Below are 24,368 nucleotides of genomic sequence, written 5' to 3'. Positions count from 1 at the left end.
GTTCCCATAGCGAGGAAGCGAGCAGAGCTGTGTGCGGTGCCCTGAGGACTCCTCTCACATAGCCAAACAAACAAGTAGGGAATCTTTTAACTCCCTTAATCCATTCCGGCAGTTATTGCTGGCAGTGGCTGGGATTCAAGTCTCGGAGGGGTACGTACAGCTGTGTGACCAGGTCCCGTTTTCTTAGACCAGAATCTGCAGTTCAAATCAAGGCTGAGGTGTACTGTGGAGTTCAGTGTGCTGTGGCTCAGCCATGCTCTAAATAAGAAGCCCCGAAAACTTTATGGTATTTCATTCAGATGGGCTCCGTTTCTGTGTTTGAGAAGGTTCATCAGAAATGGGAACAGGAACTCTGCTTTGTACTAGGTTTTTGTGTTTCTTCTCACCTTTCTGCAGCAGGCTGCTGACGCCCAACTCTGGCAGCATGCTTAGCCCTGAACAGACCTTGACTGCACTTCTTGCTGTTAAGCAATTTGAAAAATTAAAACATGGGTGAACCTAGTGCTCCAGAACTTGGGAGGGGAGGTCCTCGCTTTTTTTTGAGATGTGTGTTTAATTTAAGAAGTGCTATTGAGACTGAAACAGACACTGGTTTATTCTCCTGAGGATGTTATTTTAGAAAGCATCCTTTTCTAAACAATAGGTAATTAACAGTATGAACTTGGTTTAATGCATTCTCATTCCCATCAGTGATATAAGATGGTGCACCTCAGTATTAATAACCTGTGTTTTGGGGTGAAACCCTGGCCCCTTTCAAAGCCTTGGGATTTTCGCTGTGGTCTGGGTCATCGCCTTGCCTTTCCCCCAAGGGGCTGAGCATGGGAGGCATTGTGAAAACATTGTCTGGCATGTTTCCATCTTGGTTTCTGACTGGATAAACCATTCCTCCCAGAATATTTTGTCCTTAATGTTTTCAGCTGGGGAAGTTGTGACATATTTCTTTTGGAATTGCCAAATATTCCCTGAATGGAGCTGTTGCTCACCCTTATTTTATTAATTCCATGATTTTATTTTTATTTTGTCTGGAAAATCTTGTTAAGATGGAGCTCACCCAGAAGAAGAGATGAGCAAGGAACTATAAAGCCTTCAGCCGTCAGCAAATACCCTATGTCTAACCTTTCCATTACAGTCTGGTGACAGAGTGGACCCTGTATGACATGAACTTGATCACTCAATCCTGTTTCTGGTGTCCCTTCTGAAAATTATTTGTTTTTCATTGTGCCTGTCTGTGTTGGCTGTGTCATGACAGGAAGCAAAAAACACGGTGGCTCTGTGCCAGCATCCGTGCCCTCCCTCCTCCAGAAGGCTTGCCGAAGAGCTAGGAGTTCAGTGGATGTCCTAATACGCAGCTGCATCCTTCCTCCCCCTTGTCTCGCAGGTACCAAGGCAGTGTGAGGCACAGGTTCCCTTTTTTTGTGGCAATATCCTTAGATATGCTAACCCTTCAATGAGTGTTGCATTATTTAAATATGACGGAGAGGCAGTGTTTTGACAGTGGCATCTTTCTCAACAGTATTATTCACCCAAGTCTTCCAGGGATATAATTATGAGCAAACATTTGTAAATGACATGCATGCTTGCCAAGCAGACAGCTCTCCAGATGCTGGTATTTTGTTATCTTCTCCCTTGGCAGGTTTTCCAGTTTATATTTCCCTCCTTCAGATTGGATGGAGGATTTCTTATGTTGTTGTGGTTGTTCCCTCTAATAAAGAAAAATTACTAAACGACCTCAATGTCATTTCTAGAACATAAACAGTACAATTCCAAGGTTCTGAATGTTTCTTTAAAGTTTAAAATGTCAGATTTTATTTACTTGATTCAGTCGTCACTAGATGAAAATTGGTTTCTCAGAGACTCAGCTTCTATTTGTCCTGAGGCAACATGATGATGGTAAGAATGACATGGTAAAATTTATTTTGAGCCTGTAAAACAAAAAGCCCAACGATCATATCCTCAGATAGCTTAAGTCTTCTTACAGTAATTGTTAGTTCATTGATTTAGTCTTCCTAAATAATTAAATGCCTGCCTTCTCTGAAGGAAAAATTACAGCCCAAACATGCCAGTTGCAAAGGAAATGAAGGTACTGTTCTGTCAACACTCTTCCCCAAGAGTGGAAAGCATCCACATCCAAAAAATGCTTTGTATGTTAAGAGCTTTATGCTTTTCTTGTTTTATTTCCATATGTAAAAGGGTATTTGGAATGAGTAAAGTCCTGGTATTTTGGTTTTGTAAGCCATTATATCTTAGATTTACAAAATTTGTTTGAATTTCATGCTGTTTCCCTATGATTTAAATGTATGTTTCCTTCAGATTAATCTATTTAAAAATTAAAGAAAGATGTATGTTTTCCTGGCTAAAAAGAAGCACCTAGAAATCCTTCACAGCTGGAAGAGCTTTTAGAACTGCTGTCTTGCCTGTATGTGGCATTGATTCTAACTTAATCATAAAGGCTAAAACATTTTGAATTTGCATCTTTTCAAGTTCGCAGGAAATAAAATCTTTCTCAGGAAAAGACACTGTCTTTGTTAAGAGCAAATGTTATCTTCTGGTTTTTATGCAATGAACTTCGGCCAGTGTTGCAGGTGTCAGAAGCCATCTTGACCTACTCATGTGCATCAGGAAATGGAATCTCTGTTCTTAGAGATACTCAAAAGCCATCTGAGCATTGTCCTGGGCAGCCTGCTGTAGGTGACCCTACCTGAGCATGGGAGTTGGATAAGGTGACTTCCAGAGGTCCCTTCCAGCCTCAACGATTCTGTGATCAGGGAGAGGAGAGTTGGGCCGTGGGGGATTTCCGTGCAGAGTCTAATGAGCACGCCGTTAGTACGGGGTCTGGGACTCCCTTGTTGGGTTGGATAATGAGTGTCCATATGGTCCTCTTACTTTCATCTCAGTTTTCTCACGTTGAGGCCACTTGGTTTCATGTGTGTGCAGTCATCTGTGTGCATATATTTATATAATACAGGTATATACGTACATCTATACGTGCTCTTTGAGTTGGGAAGGCAGGCCCTACTTCCTATCTTCACTCCTCAAATGCAGAATACCTCTAGCCTCTTTAGAGGCTCACAAAATCCTCAAAAATTCACTCCCTAACTCCCAGGTCTATCTGTTTCACCAGAAATAACAAAACATACAGCTTTATGCAGATGCTTATTTCATTGGCTGCAACACTTTGGGTGGAAAACTGGCCCTGGAAAAGAGCAGAACTGGCCTCATTAACTAAAAAGGCCTTCAGGACTGGGCCTGTCTAATAAGGAGTGTCTATGCTGTATCAAGTACATTGAGGTCTGATTTTTGCCTGGAAACAGCACTTTCTAGTCTGATACAGTGAATAAATAATCAAAATAGGTTTTTTTCCTAAGACTGGACCAAACCTTCAGTCCTGTGATGGTGAGCAAAAAGTTAAATCTCATTTAGCAAAGGTCCAGCTGTGGGCTAAGCTTTGGTCTGCAAGTTTAGACTTTTATTGCTGCTTCAGCTTTACCGCAAGTACAAGCACTTGTGGGACTGATGAAGAACATGAAAGCAGGGCTTTGCTCTCCTTTAGTCACTAGGATAACCCTGTAGATAATTGGATCCATTTGCAAAGACTTTGTGCAGAGCTCATCTTGCTGTAGTTTTTGTGCATGATCACTGTTGTCTGTTTTCTCCTCCCTTCAGATTCATCTTGCTGTAGTTTTTGTGTGTGATCACTGTTGTCTGTTTTCTCCTACCTTCAGATAAGAGTCATTTAAGCCTCGGGCATCTAATTTTCCTCCCTAAATGGAGATGTGAATGCAGTACCCTATCCTTTGGCCTCTTCTCCCTCCTCTTTCACTCACTGACTCTGCTTTTCACAAATGAAAATTCTCGGAAGTGATAGTTGTCTAAAAGCTGCTTTCACATTTGGGCACAAGATCTAACTGGAAAAACAGCTAATGTCTGGACTGTAAGAGGAATAATTCAAATTTAATCAAAATATTTAAAATGTAATCCAACCATGGCATTTCTCATCCCTGGTCTTAATGGACTTTCTCTGTTCCTAAACATATGATGAATCTCTCATGAGCAAAACTAAAGCAGTATCTGTCTATGGATAGAGGTGGATTGAGGAGCCTTGCACCTCTGCTTGCATAAAGCAACAGCACCCCCTTAACTTAGCTAAAGCGATGATGATTTACAGCTGAGATTCTGGTCTGCATCCCTACATTCGAATAGACTGAAAACTATAGACACTAAGGGGAATGGTGTGCTTCGAAGAGACAGGAACACCATGCTAAGTTACTCCTGCAGACATTCCAAAATCTGCAAAAAATTAAAAATAAAAATCCCCTCTAGTGAACATAATGGCTGCGCTCTAAATACTTAAACTGTAAGACAAGAAAAAAGCAACATTGGCAAACCTCAACATTATTAGAAACAGGCCCTTCTCCTTGCCTTTTGAGAGTTAAGATATGTTTCCTTAGGTTTTCCAGTAACTTTACTTTGACTATTAGACCCTGAATGAATAAAATAATTAATGTGATTGATAGAGTAAGGGTGGGGTTAAAAGGTGACTCACAATTTTCTCTTGGAAGTGGTCTGTGTGTTGAGCACTAACAGAGAGGTTACTGGAGACACAAATGAGCCAGAATGATTTCAGTGTCCCTGATGAGTTTTAGAATTCCAGCTGGCTGAGATGGTTTTCCTGGTACATCATAAAGAAATTAAACCTGGCAGGAGAGGAGCAGTGCTGGAGCTGAAGTGGTTCTCCGGCACTTAGAGGTGGAGCACTGTGCTCTAAGAGTAGCTGGAATTTGATGTCTAGTCAAGTTTATGTTTGAGTTATCAACACCTCTTAGACTTCTCTTCCTGAGAGACAAGCAGACTGCTTCTCACAACAGAAGACCTTGGGAGGTTTCTGTCTTCTCAGACGATGGGAGGCTTGAAGTTCTCACAGCAGCTCCTAAATTTTCGTAGAGAATCTCCATCTTTAAAGGAAATTTTATGGTGCTTTGAACACATTGTAATAGTAACTGGAGGTCTGGATCCCTTCTGTTTTACCCAGTATGTAACTTCAAATTCATAACTGCAAGTCAAACAGCTTGTGCTCTCTGGAAAAGTGAGGTTGTCCACTGTGGTAATTCCTGTGGCTGGTGATAGTCGTTGCAAAAAGTGGGAGCTTATTGGGATTGCCAGGATTTCTAAACTGGTAAATCAGGAGGGTAATTTCTCAGTGATGGCACTGACTCATCTGTTGGCCATCACTGACCTTTGTTCAGTTCCTGCTAACTTGGAGATTTTCTAAATAGACAGTTCTACAGAGCCTGTTTTTTCTTATATATGTATATGACCCTCTTCTTGAAGATAGGTAATCCCATGTGATCCTTCATGAACTGCCATCCATTCTGATACGCACCCTGATCTTTGTACTGATTTTATTTGAACTGATGAAGATACAGATCTCTTAGCAGTGAATTTTGTGATAAAATAGTTCTGGGTCTTCCATTTGCTGTATTGGCTTTCTCTGTTTTCTGACAGTTGAATAACGTCTTTGTCTTAGGCTGGTATCAGGCAGGTGTAATGTTAGTGTTTAACAAAGGAATTTGTCTGAAATGAAGTAGTGAATTCAAATCTGTATATCTGTATCACATTGGGAAAACAAAATTAAGCTTGATAAATGCAGTGAAAGTGCTATGTAAAGAAACAGCGTGATATAAATAAGAAAAAAACTTTCTCATTATGTCTTTCCAAGCAAGAGGTCTCTTAAGCATGTAAACCATTTAAACACAGAGATGAAACCGACTGCGCTTCAACTGGGATAAAATCACGACCAAGTAAACATTCTGATTATACCCTGGCAGGCTGACTCCTCCCAAGGAGCCAAAGGGTTTTGTCAATATATCTATCTGACTGAATCTGCCCTAGTCTTCATTTTGGGTTGAAACAGAAGAAAATCCTGGATCATGATAGGGAGAACCTTGACAGTGATCATGAGGTTGGAGTCACTTGCATTTGACATCAGAGTAAGTAGAGGTCCCTCCCAGACTGAATGAGGCAGGAAGAAAGGGTATCTCCAGCCTTGATGTTAGGTAGCCAAGTAATTTGGGTCATATTTAGGGGATGCTCTGTGATCCGCGAGACTGACTAGTGTCGATGGAGAACAGTGAGCAGGTAGCAACTTGCCATCAGGCTCTTGGTTCCTTTTGGCCTTTTCCCCACGCCAGAAGAAGCAGTTACAGTTAGGTTGTCTGCAAGTCTGTGTCTGTTCTCCTCTTCCCCCAGCAATGCTTTACTATGGACCAGTTTCGACCCAGTTTGGTAAATGGGTAACATGTCTTGGTGAAACTACATGTGCCACGAAAACAGGCAGTTGCGTGGGAGCAGGATACTCTGGAAGAAAACTTATCCTTTGTTAGGTATCAGAGAGGGAGGAAGATGCCAGAAAGCAGCTTCTTAGACAGATCAGTGAGATATGGAAGTAGTTTTCTTATTGATTCCTTCTGAAACGTGTTTTGTTGATAACGGAGTGTGGGGAAGAAAAGCAAATGTGAGAACACAATGAAAGAGGCAGAACTGGACAGGAGGGTGCCTGGTTAAAGTGAATTGATGGATATAGTGGCAATACTGGCCATTGTTTGGCATGATCAGCTGCAGATATGGCATGTTAGTCACACATTACCCTAAAAAGTTTACCCTTTAGGATGGAACCCAAATACGGTTCCTTAAATTTCAAAAACTTACTGATGTTTTGATATAATTAGAAGAAAAGGAGCTTATCCAAAAATGTTTTATTCATTTCAGTCCTCTAACAGCTATCTATCCTAGGCGAAATAAAAACTAACCTACACGGAGGGAAAGAAAAGTACGTGCTTGATTGCCTGGCGGGTATGACAACTGTGACTTTGCTTAAGTATCTTACTTTGGAAATCACTGTTGTGAGTTTCCCAGTTTCACCACTTAAAAGTGAAGAAGCTTATCTCATGTGCTGATAACTTTATTGCTAAGTGATATCTTTCCAAGATAAGGTTTTAAAAGATGTTTTAGAAATCGAAGTGGCTGTTTATTTTCGAGATGTGTAAATAAAACTTTTTCTGGTAGTTTCTATGAATTTATGAGAGATGATCCACCAATTTCGCTGAGTCATAAAAGTGCTTTTAGTATTCAGAAGTAAAGCGAATGCTTCTGTGTCTGCTTTGATGCAACATTTTTTATACTCAGAATTTGAACTCTTACATGAGCAGTGAGATTCCTTAAACTGGGAAGGTGGTTGGTTGTTCAGGCTGTCAAACACGTATCACATATTCTGGGTTGTCTCTCTCCACTGGTCTATTTGTTTGGTTCCTTAGCAACATTTTCTGTATTACTCCCTCTGGCTGCAATTGGCGACACTGGTGACCTTTCTGACCACTCTGATGGGTGCTGGTGTTTATCCTCACTTTGTAACGCTTCGCTGCCCTGATGTTCGCTGGCACCTGGACAGCACTAGGCACTGGTGTGACTCTCTGGGCTGCAGCTCACACCCAGTCTGGACAGTGAATGGAAGGAGTGAGCTATACCAGAAGGCTCGAGGAATAGCCTGATGGGAAGGTTTTTTTTCTAGAGCTTGTAGATGAGTGATCTGATAAAGTTCTGATGGCATGAGAGCACTATGGTTCTCTGCAAGGTATTGGGCATATCTCTGTGTCACTAAAAGACAAATACTCTCTGTTCTAAATGATCTTGGGCTGACTTTTGCCAGAAGGGGTGTCCAGACTAGAATTTAAGAGTCTGATCCTTGTCCTGTTGGAACTGAGAGAGTCCATTGACTCTGACTTATGTAGGCTCAGAAAAGTTGGGTTGTGCTGTCTAGTACAAAATTTCTATTAAAAAACCCCCATCAAAATCCAAAATTTTATGTATTTCAAGTCCTCTAACAGCTTAAAAAGCTTGTGTCTTATGATCAGGATTTTATATACAAGTTTACATTTCTTCTTTTTATGTTACAAAACAAACACCTAGTCCAGAATGGTGTGGCATGTGTCACAATTCCAGAAATATATCTGGGAAGTTACAATGGCTACTCCATGCACTGTTATCCCAGGCATTAATTTTTTTTTGCTTTAAGCAAGTGGGGGAGAATACCTCAAAGTGCTGTCTGAAAAAGATGAGGAGCCTGGGAGAAGAGGATAAAAGATTTTTATCTTCAAGAAAGTGTCTGAGAGAAATGCCACACCACAATTGGTAGATACTGGATTCTAGACTGAAACCAAACTCAGGTGGAAAAGGCATGGGGAAAGGAGGAACTTTTTGCTAAAAGGTTTATGCTCTTTAATGTTGTGGTTTACAATTATGCTTTTTAACCTTTGAAGTCTGTGTATTGCCATTGGACAAGGAAGAAATATCTCCTTTCAAGTAAAACAAATCGCCTCCAGCTTAATCTGAGTTTTCACTCCAGACAACGTTTCTTAGATGACCTGACTTTGGTTTTGCCATACAATGCCCAATGTAATAACAAAAACTATCCACAATGTAATAACAAAAGAAGAAAAAAAAGAAAGAAAGAAAGAAAGAAAAAAGGGGTGACTTTGCTGAAATCTACCTAATACTCTTTTGTAAACAGGATATTCCCTTCCTCGTAAAAGGCAGTAATGAAGAATTCAGTCTGCATCAGTTACCAGCCCCTTGAGACACAGAATAAGGTCAAACTGGACAAGCCTAGAAAGGTCATGGCCACTGAGCCAAAATGATGCTCATTATCAGGCAAAGAAAATAGCTGCCTCCCCAACCAGAGATGAAGAGTCAGGCGTACAGACCTGGGAATTGTTTATTCCGCCCTGGTCCAATGGTGAATATTTCAGTGTTGTGAAAAATTCTGTGTGACATTTTCCAACCTCCTTTTCTTATTGTTTTTATTTCCCATCTTAGGAAACTAGTTCAAGAACTTGATTGAAAAACATGTTTTGAGGAAGCGGTAAAAAAACATAGCTAAACAGTGGGTGGCCTTTTAGTCTGATGAACCATGAGTGGACTTACAGCCCATGTCTGACCTCAGACACATTAGTGTGTGCCTGGAAGTGATGTTGGGGAGTCGCTCTAAACTGACTGTCTTCGAACTTGGCCATCCTTCTGTTACTTGTATTTAATGCAGAGATATTTCCACTGCTTGGGTAGGTTGCTCTTTGCAGAAATAGTTAGGCTGGCTTATGCCATCTGTTTCTCAAGAGAACTGTACATCCAGTTTTTCTCAAAAATGCCCTCAATTTTCTTTCCTTTCCACTGGCGAAAAAAGGCCAGTTGATCTGAGATCCCCGGATTGCTGGCAGCCCATTTGGAGCAGTTCCAGCTTGCTGAGTAGCAGTCCCAACTAACCGGTTACAGCACACATGCAGACTTAAGTCCATAGCTCGTGTCCCATGAGTCCGACTTGTCTGGGGCCCTTCCCCCTATGCTGTGTATGCTCTTGCTGCTATACACATTCTAATCTGTAATAATGATTTTGAACTCATTGATGATTGATTTTATTAAATACTAAGGAACAGATTTGTAATGTCCTTATTCCTGCTGGTGGGCAGCTCATCCCACAAAAGTTCCTTTGATGTCTATGTTCACAGTAGTATTGAATATTGTCCAGCCTCAAGTAATATATGTACTGTATCTACCTGTTTTTCATGGAGCATCACCACCTTAGAATCACAGTAAATTCTTGTAAAAGCGTTTTACAAGAAGACTTTGGGTTAGTAGCCCCAAAATGGTGTCTTTTCTGATGGAAAACAGTTACTTTTTTCAAGAAATTGAAATATATAAATTTTTAGCCAATTAAATTATTCTCCCCAAATTATGTCAAACTTGTAGTACCTTTGGCATAGCAGAGAATGAAGTTCCATAGAGGTTGGCATGGCTAATGAGTGAGACATGGAAGAAACAAGATATTCCAGAAAATGTGGTAACATTAACCGACCAAAAGTGATCTCAGGCACTCAGCACCTGTGTTCACTAAACCAACAATAATCTTCAGGAGATTTTAACTTCAGATCACCACTTAATTATTAAAAAAAAAAAAATTCAGATAAAATAACCCCTAAAATAGTTATATTTTAGGTTTTAACCTGTGCCACTTTGGATGCATTTCCTGTAACTAGCTGGGCCTGCTTTTGTGATGTGTATTACTGGGTTTGTTTGATGAGTTCCTCATCAAAGATGCAAAGTTGTCTAGTAACTGTTTAAAAGGTATGGGCCTGTTCTGAACTATTACCTTGATTTATATGATCAAGAGAGAGAGAGGCTTCTCTCCAGTGTTATCACACCATGAGAGAGGTGGCAAGGTAATGACTTCAAGTTGCTCTTTGAAAGAACTTGTGTTCTGGTTACAGGGGAGTTTAGACACCTAGCTGAGAGAACATGCCTGTTTCCTGAGGTGAATCCAGTCCTAAGAATGGCATCTCTGGTTGCTGCTTGTGAGGAAAAGTAACACAAATTGTCGCATGGAATTTAGAGAAGGGATTAGGTACTAGGGGAAGAGAGAGAGAGAGAAAGGTTGTTGTCTGGTAAGTTCAGTGAGAAAATAATATTATCCTCAAACAAGGCAACTTTTCTCTGAAAAAAAAACGTTCTGTAGAACATTGATCTGAAGCATCACAAACTAAGTGATGCAAGAGGTGGTATGATATACTTCTAAGAGGGTCCTGGGAGAACAGAAAGTCTTTCATCATAGTCTTGAGTGATTTCTGGATTGAAGCGGCAGAGGATTCTAAAGAGCTTCGGTGAACACTTTGTTTCTGAGGTTCAGGAAAAGGTCAGCCCTACGGCACACCATTCGTACCCTTTCCAGCAACTGTCAGCATTCTGGATGAGAGCAGCTCTAGTGCTCCAAGGGTCAGGTGAACTCTAGATGCAGCCAAGGTACACAGCATGTTGCCCAATGTTTGGGGTTTTTTCTTCCAGAACATTGATTCAGATCCTCCCCAAATACACGTGTCCAGTAGGCAGGACAAGGCTGAAACCCATGGCCTTCACTGAGTATTAGTCACTGCTAGCCCCAAACTGAAAATGGAAAAGAACACTATAAAAATGTCTGTGATGCCTTTGGTTTTGTAATAGGATTTATTGGAGAGGGAGAAGGGGGAAGAAGCATTTCTCAATCCCCAAATAACTGAGTTTTCTTTTACACAAGGCTGGAGCAAACTGACATACTCTTCCCCTTGCGTATGTACAGTTGGGTTTCTTTTTTAAGCAATATTGGACATTATCTTGCTCTCAGGAACTGATGTTGCTGGACATTGGGCATGAAGTTTACAGAGGAATTGCACATCCCAAGCTCAGAGTGTACAGACAGAAACCTGAGGGCTAAATCTTACTTTTCTTGATTTACATGGCATAAAAGCACTGATGATAAAGTCACTTCCTGATCTTGGCAAGGGCTGTTTCAGTCAGGGTCGTATCTGACCCTGGTTTTCTTTTGATGGGGGTTTCTCTGAGAACTGTCCTCTGAGGGGTTAGGGCAATACCACAGGGCATGATTCTAACTTAACATGTAACTTAAGACTTCTCTTTTTCCACTCCATAGGCAGTTTTTTCAGACATAACAAGGTTGCAAAAGGCTTTTTGCATGCATTGAAGTATCTAGCATGGTTGAACTCAGTTATTTTTCTTTTTAGGGCTAACTGCAATTGCCTTGGCAAACAGCCTGATCTGGAGAGGGTTTCTATAAACATGCCAGCACAGCTGGGATTTATTATAGGACCGACAATCTCTTCTACCTCTTCAGCTACACAACCTGAAGTGCTGTCTTTGCTACCTTCCTTTAGATGAGGTTAGGTCATAGTTAGCTGGAGCCAGAGCTGAATTTTTGCATCCATATTCAGAAAGAATTGCCTTTCCCCTTGCTTCCCTACACTGACCTCACTGTCTACAGGATTTGACTCAGTATGATATGAGGACAGGAGAAGAGAAGAAAATGGAAAGAATTCTCAGCTCTGACATAATTCAAACTGCTTAAAAGAATATAAGGGAATGGTGTACTGGGCTTAAGTAGATCAGTCTGATATAATCAAGGAAAGTGCCTGTCTCCATAGGTCTCATGTGCAAGCAAAGGTAGATTATTTTTTAAGTTAGGGCTGGGTTCTTTGAAGGGTGCTGAAGAAAGTAAGCTCTAAATGCTACTGAATTCTTTGAAAATCTTAGTTGCAAACATCATTATTGCTTTTTTTCTTCTTCCCTTTCCCTGAATCTCTGTCTTACTGTCTGAGCCAGCTGACAGACCCTAATCGATTAAAAAATAATCTTTCCCTTTTCTCAGACATCAGAGATCTCTCATAACGTTTTAGAGTGCAGGTGCAGTTAATGTCTGTGAAGACACATAGGGAATGAATTAACCCTTTCCTCCCTATTTATAACCAATATTGCATATTTTTTAGTTCATGGATATTGGTAATGCTTCTGCCAAGAGATGCATTTTCAGAGCTAAGGGGAACTTTTTTCTTTAGCTAAATTACTCTAAGATTCAAAGTAGCCACAGCAACTCAAAGTTAATGCATATAGTTAATCAGTTATTTCCTGTACTTTTCTGTGGTGCTTCTGGTCTCAAATAAAACCCATCCTTTCTAATATTTTTTTAATTTTTTTTTTTTTAGGGAATCATAATGGAGCAATGGACAAGCCATTTCATAGCTCCAGTTAAATGGGTGTCTGTTGTCTCCCATGGTTCACATTGTCTTGAAATTTCCTAAGGAAGATATGTTGTAGCAAAGAAAAGTTAAGTTGCCATCTTTCATATTTGTGCTACAGTCCAAACATTTTTGTGTCTCAGTGAAATTCCTGACTGCAATTTATCAGATCTAAGCAGATGACTGTTAGTCTGATGGTATAGATTGTATTATAAAAATGCATTGTGTCAGAGACACTAATATGTACCAGCTTGATTTCTTTCCAGCATATGGCAGGACAGATCTTGTAACTAAGAGGGAAGCAGTAGATCTGATGTAGTTTGACTTTTGTAAGACTTTGGCAATATCCAATATGTCTTTCCAAAGTATGAATATTTGGATTAATTCAAACTTCTTAGGGATGCATAGCTGATGAAATACAAGCTGGCGTTGTATTGATGGAGTCCTACGGAAATCTCCCTTAGTCTTGTACTCTTCAGTATTTCCATTACTATTTGGGTGAGGGGCTAGAAAGGCACGTACGGGAATGCTGTAGGACACAGACTGGGAATGGATTGCAAGCCGGTTTCCAGGGCTGAGAATTCAAACTTATCTTGATGTCTTGGGAAAATAGTGTGGAATAAATAGGATGGAATTCAGCATCACTTCATCAATGCAACCAAGTACAGTGCTTTGGTATTAAGTGAGTTCATGGCTCAGGGAGAAAGAATGACTAGGCAGCAGGTCCGTAGAATAGGATCAGAGAGTGGATCACAGTCTGAACACAAATTAAATATGTGAACTTCAAGTGAAAAAGACAGAAAAATGGCATCCCAGCTTCAGTAAGCAAGAGCATCGAGCTCTGTTCAGCACTGCTAAAGCCACATTTAGAGCATAGTGTCTGGATTTGGGCACCACACTTCACCAGTGATACAAAACATGAAGAACCAGTTATTAAGACTAGAGAAGAGAGACTTGTTAGAGGTTTGTAGATTATATGAGGGGTTGCAGTAGAAAGGAAAGGTAACTGACTGTTCTCTTCATTCACAGAGGTCTGGGCTTGTAGAGCAGCTCAGCAATGCATTTCTTTGCTGACCAGTGGAGGAAGCACATGGACTTTCCCTCATAGACTGTGTTAAATCCAGGTTAGAGAAACTTCAGTCACGCGTAGGTTAAGGATAGCCAATTTGGACACTAGACAAGTGTTGGGACTGACTAACCTGTCAAGGTCTCTCCCACTGTTATTTCCTATGATCCCACACTGAGTTTCTCATCTCCAGACTGCTCAGTGTTCTCCCAGTCTGCTCATTAGCCAGTTCATTTACTTGCTGTGTTACAAAGAGATGAACCAATTAAAATCAGAAAGAGGGGTTTGTGAGCCACATTATTTCTCACAGGATCAGTGGCTGACTAACACTAAATGTCAGGTATTTCAAGCCTACGCAGTGGAGCAAGGATAGGAGGTGACACAAATAGACTTCTGTCATGCAAATGGAAGTCTGGTATGAAAATAAGAGCATCAGGTTTTTCAGCAGAACCATGAGGCCCTGTAACCTCTTACCTCACTTTCAAACTCTCTACAGCTTAATTATAGTTCTGCAGATGGTGTTTATTTTATTATGTACATGTGTAAGGGGAGAACTGGGGAGAGCTCTGTGTCTTGGATGGTGGAACACTCCCTGTGGGCATAAATACCACAACTGCTTTTGTTAGCGGTGTTGCATCAGAAATAGTGTGGCTATTATACATTAATGATGTATAATAAGACCCAGTAACCTCCTATAAACTTTTTCTTGCAAATGTGAAGGTATTTCTCTTTTTTACAGCACAGATAATGCAGGCTGACTCTGAGAAAAGGGATTAGGGTTAAACCACTAGATTTGCAAAGGAGGTACTTCTACTAGAACTCAGAACTAAGTGCTTAGGTGGTTAGGTTGCAAGGGAAAGAAGGCATCAGGTCTCCTGAAATGCCTGGCACATATGTCACATCAGTCTCTCTTCCTTGTAATTCCTCTGGTGGTAGTTGGCTTGGTCCTCAACTATCCTAAATTATCACTGCTTAGTGAAAAGTGATTTTTAAAATTTTTTGGTTTTTTGGTTTTTACATGCTTGGGGCAATCAAAAATGCTTAAAGTTCTTTACAAGGACTGCAGAATAATATATTTAAATAACACATTTCTAAGTGTGCTGGGGCAATTGTGGCTTAGGTAGCTAATTCCATCTCAAAAGTGTTCCTTAGGATTTGCCGTGCCGCATAAGTGGTGAAAAGAAAAAAAGCCCAAAAGAGAGCAAACAGCTGAAATTAGCTATAGCTTGCGCTTGAATATCATTGTGCATCTCATCTGAGCCACACAGCGACAGTCATCACAGAAGCTGTTATAATGGCTGTAATTAATGACAAGAGAAATAGAGCTAATGCCATTTTCTTGCACTGTTCTTTAGTCTCAGAAGGCCAGGGCTCCTAGGCAGTTTAATATAAGGGGTTTGTGAAGCAGGATCCTGAAGAATTTAGTGACTGTGGTGGAAACAGGGAGGTGCCGTTTCTGTGTTCTGCTGTTCAGTGTTTGCTTTGGACCCCAGTGGTCAGCAAATGCTAATCTCATCCATATGTTTGGCAGTTGACACATGCTGCTCTCTGTTTTTTCTCTAAGGACTATGTGAGATGTGAGACACACTTCAATTAAAAAATGATAGTTTAATGTGATTATTTTTAGAAAAAAAAAACAAATAAGAGGAGATATTTGTAATACACAGTAGTGCTTAATTTCTTTCCAAACCAATGAAAGTTTTTTCTTCCTCTAGTGACAGAAAGGTTTGGACAGTTTTAACCCTGAAGGCTCAATTTATCCATTGTGTATTATGCTAACACAATAATATTTTGAAAGGAAAAACAAGCTAGAAATTATTACTGCCAGAGATGCATGGAAATGGGATATGAAACTTGAGTCTACCCAAGCTGGGTTTGGAATGTGTGGTACCACTGTGAAGGCCAAGTAGTCAACTGATGTCAATCCCTGTAACAGCCAACTGGGTTGACCTACATCAGCTGAAGTGCTAGCCTGAAGTTCATGTTACCGTATCAGAGCATCCAGGCAGATTAAATGAATCTGTCCATGATGCAGCTGAGTATCTTGTGCATGGTCAGTTTTCCTTGTAGACACCATTTTGTTACTCAGAATTTTATTAAGGTCTGTTAATAAGCTTTGAAATTTCTCTCAAGTGAAGACACATGTAAGAAATGCTGACAGAAAAACAGTGTCATATAATGATCACTTACTTGTTTCCCAAGAGGCATTTAAAATTTCTACCAATTGTTATTTAAGGAAAAAAGTCTTATGCCAAAAATAATATTTTCTTAAACAAAAGATCAGCAAGCCCATGCGTTACATACCGTGAGCTGACTTCAGGCTGCCATCTGCTAAACTAGCCCAGGAAAACAAGCTTTCAGCTCTTCACTGAGGTGGTTCTTTTCTATGAAAATAAGTTCAACTGGCACTGAATTGTCATAGTCCCTTCAGAGGGAAGACAGAGAGGTTTTGACATGCCTGTGGCGTGTAGCCAGGCTTGGATTGCAGTCTTGGTATTTTGGGATCATCATCTATAATTATCAAAGGGCAGTGAGAATCCATGAGGTAAGGAGCACAGCTCCTTATTCTGCTGCTGTTAACAAACTGGAAAGACCGCAGTAAATTTGGAGTCTTCTGCCATTTTGAGATGGGAGGGAGTTAGTTATTCTGCATTTCTAATGCCTGGATATAAGATCGTTTACTTCCCACAGTGTTGAAATTTAGGGTTATTCTTACACTGTGAAAGAGCAGAATTTCTTGCCACTGACTGCTCTTCCATTCTCTCAACCAGTCAGGAAAAGCAACGATTCACACAAGGATGTCATGAGCAATCACTGGGTTGAAAGTAGTAGGTTCCATATCAATTATGGGACAGTCAGATTACCTGTTTTCTGAAGGGTTGCTTGGGAGGCTCTCTCCGGGACTGTGAGGCCACATACGTATCTGTTCAGCAGAACACCATCTACCAAGGATTTCTTGGTAACAAGCACAATACTGCTGCAAAAGGTATCCCTGTGGCTTTCCCATGTTCGATGATACTTAGAGGCGCTCCTTTTAGTGCCTTGATCTGTGGGCTATAAAGACACAGCAAGGGGCAAGCTAGTGAGGAACAAGGAGACATCACAGGAAGAGCCAACTATGCTTTGGTGAGAATCTGCATGTAAACAGAGATGGAGCCAGGAAAGCAATGGGAGAGGAGGAATGAGTGGTTCTAGTAAGAGCCAGATAAATGAGGAAGATGGAACCCAGAGAATGAGAGGCATATTTCACAGACATGTATTCTCTGCCGCCTTTGGTGCTGGGTGTCATTGCAGGGGTCATTGCAGTAACTCATGTTGGTGGAGGAGGGTTTCCAGTATGTCAGCTAAGGGAGTGGTGATGAAGGAAGAGGAGCTTAGAGTTCTGGTGCCAGTGGCATCATTTCCTGCTGCTTTTCTTGATGGGGTTTTTTTTTGGTCAAAGCCTTTCCCTGTAACACTCCCTCCTTCTCCTTTCAGTTACTGTCAGTTCATTAACTGCCCCGATGCCAAATAAATCTTCCAAATGTTGAATTCATTCCAGTCCTCAAAGATCACCTTCAGCTGAGGACAGAACTAGGAACTCTGGCAAAAGAATTGGCAAATTGTAGTGTTTAGATAAGGCAACAAAACCTACTTGTAAGAACTTAAGTAATCCTTTATACCCTGACTTTCAAACATACTCAGTGCCAGAGGGATTTTCAACTTCCTGGTGCAGAAACTCCACACTTCAGTGGGAATGTAATGCAAAACAAGTGTGGAGGGGTATAGCTGGAAGGATGCTGTGATCGATCATTTCTGGCGTGGAGTCTCCAGTAACCTCTGGTTTGCTTTGTTAGGACCTCTGCGAAGACCCCCACCTATTTGTGAATGGAATCAGCTCCCACGACTTACACCAAGGCACCCTGGGGAACTGCTGGTTTGTAGCTGCATGCTCTTGCTTGGCCCTGAGGAATACCCTCTGGCAGAAGGTAGGTGATCAGTGTGACTTGGTGCATGAAATAAAGCTAATAAACACTGGTTGTTTACCTGCCAGTCAGCCAATGGTTTTCCCTCTAGGACTAATGTGCCTCTGATGAGTGGTGAGTTTTGATGGATTCAAATCTTTCCTTTCTTTAGAAGTTCATTTTTCATGTTATGAAATCTCACTACTCCACAGTCCCATTGAGCACCAAAGAAGAGATATAACAAAGCCAAAGAGTGCAATAGGTTGTTTGTCTTTCTCTGCAGAGCAATTTGCATTTTAATTTCCTAAAAGATTCTTTGAAGTGAGACTATATTTGACTTTGTACCAAATTCACCCTTTTTTTCCACTGCTTCATCTATTTAAGGTCAACTGCTCATGAAGCTGAATACCAGCGTAGTGCATGCTCCAGGGCAGTCTGCTCTCTGAATAAATCTTAACATAGTGCATTTGGTGAGCTTTCCCTTCCATGGTTTCTCAGGTGATTCCAGACTTTAACGAACAAGAATGGGACCCTAAAAACCCAGAGAAATATGCTGGGATTTTCCGTTTCCGTTTCTGGTGCCTTGGAGAATGGACAGAAGTGGTTGTTGATGATCTGCTGCCGACAATGGATGGGAAGTTGATCTACTGCCATTCCAATGTGAAAAATGAATTCTGGAGCGCATTGTTGGAGAAAGCTTATGCAAAGTATGATCTGATTCATTATCCTTTTAGTCCTCAGCGCTGTCCCTTCTGTGCATCTGTTTGTTTGGTCTTTCAACTTCATACTTTCCATGGGTTTTAGGTTTGCTGCTAGTAGAGAACCTAAAAAAGATTGAAAACTCCTCCTTTAATCTGCACGGAGGAGGTGAATCATAAAAGACTGCAATGCACTCTACTTTAGCAGCCCAAAGCCTTCATGATCATTACACTCCTTTCCTAGAAACCCAGCAAAGGTTTATCTGCGTTCTGCTGTTTTGTTTTAGTTTGTTCTGGTTTGTTTTTTCCTTGGTGAGACACAAATATATTACCTGCACTTAAGCCAAGTTAGAGCACTTATAACAGCCACTGGGTGACTCAAAATATTCTGTGTTGCCTTCAGGCTGGCTGGATCTTACGAAGCCCTAGATGGAGGCAGTGCTGCAGATGCAATTGTGGATTTCACTGGAGCAGTGGCAGAATCTGTTGATTTGGTACAGGGCAAATACGGTGAGGTTATTTCTGAGCAGATGAAGCTGTTTGAAGACTTGCTGAAAGTGCATAAAAGAGGCGGGTTGATCAGCTGTTACATCACGGTATGTACAGAGAGCTGGATTTTGAGAATTAATTTCAATGAAAAAAAATCTGGAAAAAAATACCATTATTACTATGTTGAGTATGTCCTTTATTTGTATGCTTTGGAAAAGCTTCGTATGGAAAAAGCTAGCAAACTGGCAGTGCTGTCAGCCAAGCACAACTCCATGAGCCACTAAATACAATCACAAAACCACAAAGCCGTTTGTGCTGCCACTTCACTGTGGATCTGAAATGCTGTTCTTTCTGAGTGGTCACAGTTGTGTATTGACCCGAGGTTAATCCAGCTAGAATGCCCTAATTTACAGGCCAAATGGCAGTGTTCAATCTCTTCATTTCTTGGGGAAATCTGTTTACAGAAAACAGTTCTGCTGGCACTGAGCTGCTGAGGCTTCTTGACTTTGGTTGTGGTGATGCTGTCCTCTTGTGTCACACTGGAGCTGAGCTGAAAGGCTGAGCTCACTGGGTTATTCAGGTAATACTCTTTGTTGATAAGACTCCCCATTAGAATTAACCAGCAGAGCTTGCCTATGCTGGCTAACGTGAGGCAGCCAACTCAGGTGCCTACATCAGGAGGTCGTGAACCTGAAGTTCCCTTAGTCAGTAGAGAGGGGATGGCTTCCCCAAGGGTGATACAGGGGAAGCTTTACCTCCTTCCATTCACTTGAGGTGCTGGAAGGCAGGTGAGTAGCAGCTCCTGAAGGGTGCTATATACTTCACAAACCACAGGCAGACAAGGGCCTTGCACAGCCCCTTGCCATAGGAGGGAAACCAGTGACAACTAGGCTTAACTCGCCTTCTGTCAAAGTCTGCAATGTCAGGCCATGACGGGGTAGCACTGAAATTCTTACCTTGTCTGAAGCTGTTACCGTATGTGGAGGACTTGCAAACTGCCATGGCACCTGAATATTTCCTAAAAGATTGCTTTTAAATGATTTTTAAAGTGCAGCCTTCAGGAAAAGGATCATTCTCTAGACATTGCTGGGTTGGCATCTTCAGCAACTTACTCCCATGCCCTCTGCTTCCAGTTTAAGACCTTAGTTAAGGCTGATCTTATGTGGACTTAGTTAAATCACTTAAATGCTTTGTGTTAATTTCCCCATCTGTAAAATGAAGATCTTGTTACTGTAGCACTTAACTGTTTTGTACTTGTGGTGTAAACTGGTGGACGCCCAAGTGTTGGTTCATTCTTGCAAGTATCATGGTAGTTGTGCAGTTGTCTAGAACAACAGAAAATCAGCCATGTTTGAAGATGCCTGAGAACATTATCTGTTTTGCTGGCCCCGGCCATGCACTGCCCTGCACCAGTGCCATGGTACCAAAAAGGAACACGTGGTACCTTCTGGGAGATGAATTTGAACCTAAGAACTCAGCTGGGGTAGAACAGGAGTCCTGAACTGTCCCTCCCAGCAACATCAGGCAAAGCTCAGAAACAAATTTTTCTTGATCTTTGGTATTTGTTTTACCTTTTTCACAAGGTCTGAATTTTTATTGAGAAAGAATTCCATCTGGTTTGGTCAGACCAGACTGGCAGACCAGAATTCCTGGTGTGAACTGCTGTTTTAAACATTGTTTCCAGGATGATAAGTTGCTCTCAGATGCTAAGGCAGTTCAGTTTCTTAACGTGAATCTGATGAGGAGATAGGCTAAGTACAGGGGATTGTATTTTTCAAAGCAATTCATTAGATGGTTTTAATCCTTTCGCTTCTTCCTAGCATTGTATTTCTACCTGTCAAATTAAACGCAGATGCTTCTAAACATGGATTGCACAGAGGCTGTTCCTATTGGTTTGGCTTGACTCGTCTGCATTTATCACTTTTTGATAGATGTATTATACACACAGTGAAGCTTGCTAGGTATAGAGTATTTAATACTCAAGTGATTTCATTGCTGACTTACGAACATGTCATCATTTTCCTTGGATTGCAAAATAGCCCTGAGCTTCACCATTTAGAAGTTGGAACAGACAGTAGGTGTTCGAATATCTCATTTAAATAAATAACTTCAGACTGAGGTGGGAAAGGCAGCCCAGCAGTAAGAAGAGCCTGGGGGATAATAAGGCAGCAGGAGAGGTTACAGACTTCTGTGTCATGGACTCTTGTTTGCTTTTAGCTGTGAAAAATGCAAGTGGAAGTGTTACACTGGAGAAAGCCCAAACCCATTGGAAATGTCAGACAGTCTTGGTGTAACACATGAGCTGATTCTTTAGGAGCTGATGTTGGTGAAAGGCAAAGAGATCGTGGCAAGAGTCTCACAGTTGCCAAACCATCTGTCAGTTCCAATTTGATACAAATTTCTGTTTTCCTTTTTTATTTTTTCCTGATTTCTTACCTTTGGGGACTGAATATTGTCATATCAGTGCAACACTTGCCTTAGGAGAAGGAGCCTTTCTGTTACACGAGAGGAATTTTGAAATGGATAAAAATATCTGAGAAAGTACAATGTGCATTTTGTAACTCTAGTAAGTCCATATCTCTCCCCCAGAGCAAAGGCTTGCTTGATCATTGAACTCTAAATTAGGTTATTACAAGTTTACGCAACAAGGATCTGCGCTGAGTCAAATCTTCCTCCCTTGCTGTCCAAGGGAGTGAATGTCTTAAAACGCCCAATGGGTTATAGCCCAATATAGGTGAGAGAGACACTGGGTATGGCTCGTGCAAAAATGCCCATGTCCTGTACCTCACTCATGCTAGCTCCAGCGAGGGTGTGATGAATCCAGAGGCACGACCATTTGGATTGTTTCTGGCTCAGAAGAAGGGTTGTAGCACTGGCATAGCTTTACTTGTTCCACTCTCTTGCCTGGTGTGTGTTGCTCAGAAGCAGCATTGTACTGGCTTTGTAAAGGGCCAGTCATTCCAAGCAACTCCAGCATCTTTATATGATACTGCTTTTCTTAGATGTACTTAGGAGATTTTGATCTGGATGCATTAAATGGAATTGTGGTCTTTTTCACATCTCGACAATTTTTATGTATTCTTAAATCAGCATCTGATCAGGCCTAGGTTACCCAGAAGGACAGTTTACTGCCTGATCACTGCTGGAAACTAGGCTTCTTATGTGAAGTCTATGAGGAGCAAACGCAGTTCCTAAGAAAGCCTGCAGCTCTGCCAGTTGCCACGTCAGAGAGGCCTGCCAGGTCACAAGTGAGGTACAGGACAGGTTCAACAAATGGCTAGAAAGTTTTCTTGCCTGTGCCCTCTATTTTTACCCACTGCCAGTACTTCTTCCTGGGTATCAAATTTACCCCAACACAGAAACAGGCATTGGACTCACTGTCTAAATCCTTAGGCCCTGCAAAGTGTCCAGCTAAGGCCACCACCAAACAGTGGTATGTCTGAGCACAGTCATCAATATCCAGAAGAGCCATTTTGTAAAGAGGACAGGATTTTCGAAGGGCTGGTAAAAGGTTGTCTATCAGTCCAGTCTTTAAGGAGTCTCTGAGGCCAGGAGGAGACAGAATGGCTGTAGCAGGCAGTATTCTCCTATGCTCTGGACTCCTGTCTTCTAGAACTTGTCTGCCACTATCATACAAAAGACCAGACTAGTGAGCCACTAGTTTTAAGCCCCCGTGCTGTTGTTTTTCTGCATAAGCAAGGGAACGTATTGCTCTGAAAGAAAACAAGCCTTCCTTGTCCTGCCCCTTGAATGCATAGCTGCCAGGTCCCTCAGTGATGTCAGTTCTTTTTCTTAATTGTCATTCTTGGTGCTAAAGGCTTCCTCTGGCAGTGCCAATGAAGCGGAGACAGAGATGGGTCTTGTCATCGGCCATGCTTACTCAGTGACGGCAATTCGGAAGCTGCGCCTTGGAGAAAGGCTCATATTCTCTTTTAAGGCAGAAAAGCTGTTCATGATCAGGCTGAGAAATCCCTGGGGAAAAAGAGAGTGGAATGGCGCCTGGAGTGACAAGTAAGTGCTGCAAATCCCATGTCAAAGGAATGGAACTGTGGTTAAGGCCGCTGGATGTTAGATGCGTGATTAAACACCGTTGAGACACAATGTCAGTCTGCAATACGCAGTGATGGCTGAACCATTGTGCCATCTCTTCCCAAGTAGAGCATTCTTTGAGCAAATGAACACATCCTGGAGGAGCCAGGAGGTTATGGCTTCCTGGACCTTAGTTTACTGTATACATCATTGTTCTGGCACACTGGAGCATGAGTAGAAAAATAGCCTACGATTAAGGTGATGAGTCAAGAACATGGGGTTTCTTCACAGCTTCACCACTGAGTTTGTCTGTGACTCAGTTTCTCATCTGTAATTGCTAGCTGCTGGGGGTGGTATAAGTCTTTTATTCTTAGATGGTTCAAGTGACTGGTGAAAAATGCTGTAAAATTGCCACATTTGTGATTTCTTGTATGATTTTCTAATGAACCCTTGGGGTTCCCCACTAGCCCTTGTCTTGGCACAGCTGCAGCTCATTCCAGTGGAAGCACTGAGGAGTCTGAGGTTGGCCCATGGTTCTTGGCCTGACAGAATTAGATTGAGAATTTCCAAATAGGTTAAGAAAATATCTGTTATGGCAAGCAACTTCTCTTCCATCCTGCCAACCACCTTCAACTTTATCCTCCAAGTACTTTGGGAAAGGAAGTGAGGAGTGTTTGTGTGACATGTTAGGTAAGGGGCTCATGCTGCTGTCTTCTGTCTTGTTTGATTGAAGCATCAGACTGCTTGCATTTAGGATCCTGTGCTCCTCTGCAGTCAGTGGAAAGAGGCAGGTGCCTCCAGGGGACAATGCAAAGCACATAAGTTACATGCTAATGCAGGCAATGAAGTGTCTGTGCAGTCTAGTGTTACTCTGGAAACCGGACACTAGGCTCCTGCTGCAACAGTTTCTTCTCAAAGCCTCTCTGGGGAAATATCAGACCTCAGGCCTGTTTTATTTAAGGAGATTGAAAGACAAGGCGAATACTCTGGCCTAAGTGAAGTGTTCAATAAGCTCCAGAGGAGGAAAACCAGGTTTCTTTTGAAGAGCCTTCAGGGAATGGAGTCAATCTCTTATGACCTTCCAAAGCAGCTGTTTAAGTGTCCTAAGGGAGGTTGTGACAAAGGAAATCAATACGGTTCTGCTCTAGTTGTGCCAATTTCCCATTCATCTCTCTCTTTTTTAGTAGCTTTCAAATCAGTTAATGTTTTAAAACTCCTCCTGTAAGCCTCACGCTTTCTTCCTGAGTATCATCTGTCTTTTCAGTACTCTGATGTTACCTTTATAACAAGGGACCATGAGAGAATTTTACTAGCAATTTTTTTTCCAGGTGAGAGTATTTAATTTAAGTTTTTAATCACCGTTGTTCTTTTTTTTTCCCCTCTTTTTTTTTTGCCTTTTAGTTCTGAGGAGTGGAAGAAAGTCAGCAATTCAGAATGTAAGAGCTTGGGACTCACTCTTGAGAATGATGGAGAGTTCTGGTGAGTGGGAGTCATGTGAAGGGTTTGAAGATACTGGCTACACTGAGTAATTGTCATT

General features: G+C 41.5%; 1 protein-coding gene across 1 annotated transcript in view; it reads left to right on the top strand.

Moving 5' to 3' along the window:
* The window catches only part of CAPN6 (calpain 6), a 54,820-nt gene that overhangs the window by 13,524 nt on the left and 16,928 nt on the right, over positions 1 to 24,368 (top strand). Inside the window, exons 2-6 of the mRNA XM_009956673.2 lie at positions 17,508 to 17,639; positions 18,114 to 18,322; positions 18,717 to 18,909; positions 22,620 to 22,813; positions 24,233 to 24,310. Coding sequence (XP_009954975.2) covers positions 17,508 to 17,639; positions 18,114 to 18,322; positions 18,717 to 18,909; positions 22,620 to 22,813; positions 24,233 to 24,310 — 806 coding nt within the window. The remainder of the gene's footprint in view (positions 1 to 17,507; positions 17,640 to 18,113; positions 18,323 to 18,716; positions 18,910 to 22,619; positions 22,814 to 24,232; positions 24,311 to 24,368) is intronic.

This window comes from Leptosomus discolor, chromosome 9 (genome assembly GCF_034619465.1).
Source record: "Leptosomus discolor isolate bLepDis1 chromosome 9, bLepDis1.hap2, whole genome shotgun sequence".
NCBI classification, from domain to species: domain Eukaryota; kingdom Metazoa; phylum Chordata; class Aves; order Leptosomiformes; family Leptosomidae; genus Leptosomus; species Leptosomus discolor.
Note: the sequence above shows the minus strand (reverse complement) of the source record. Positions and strands in the feature narration are given on the sequence as shown.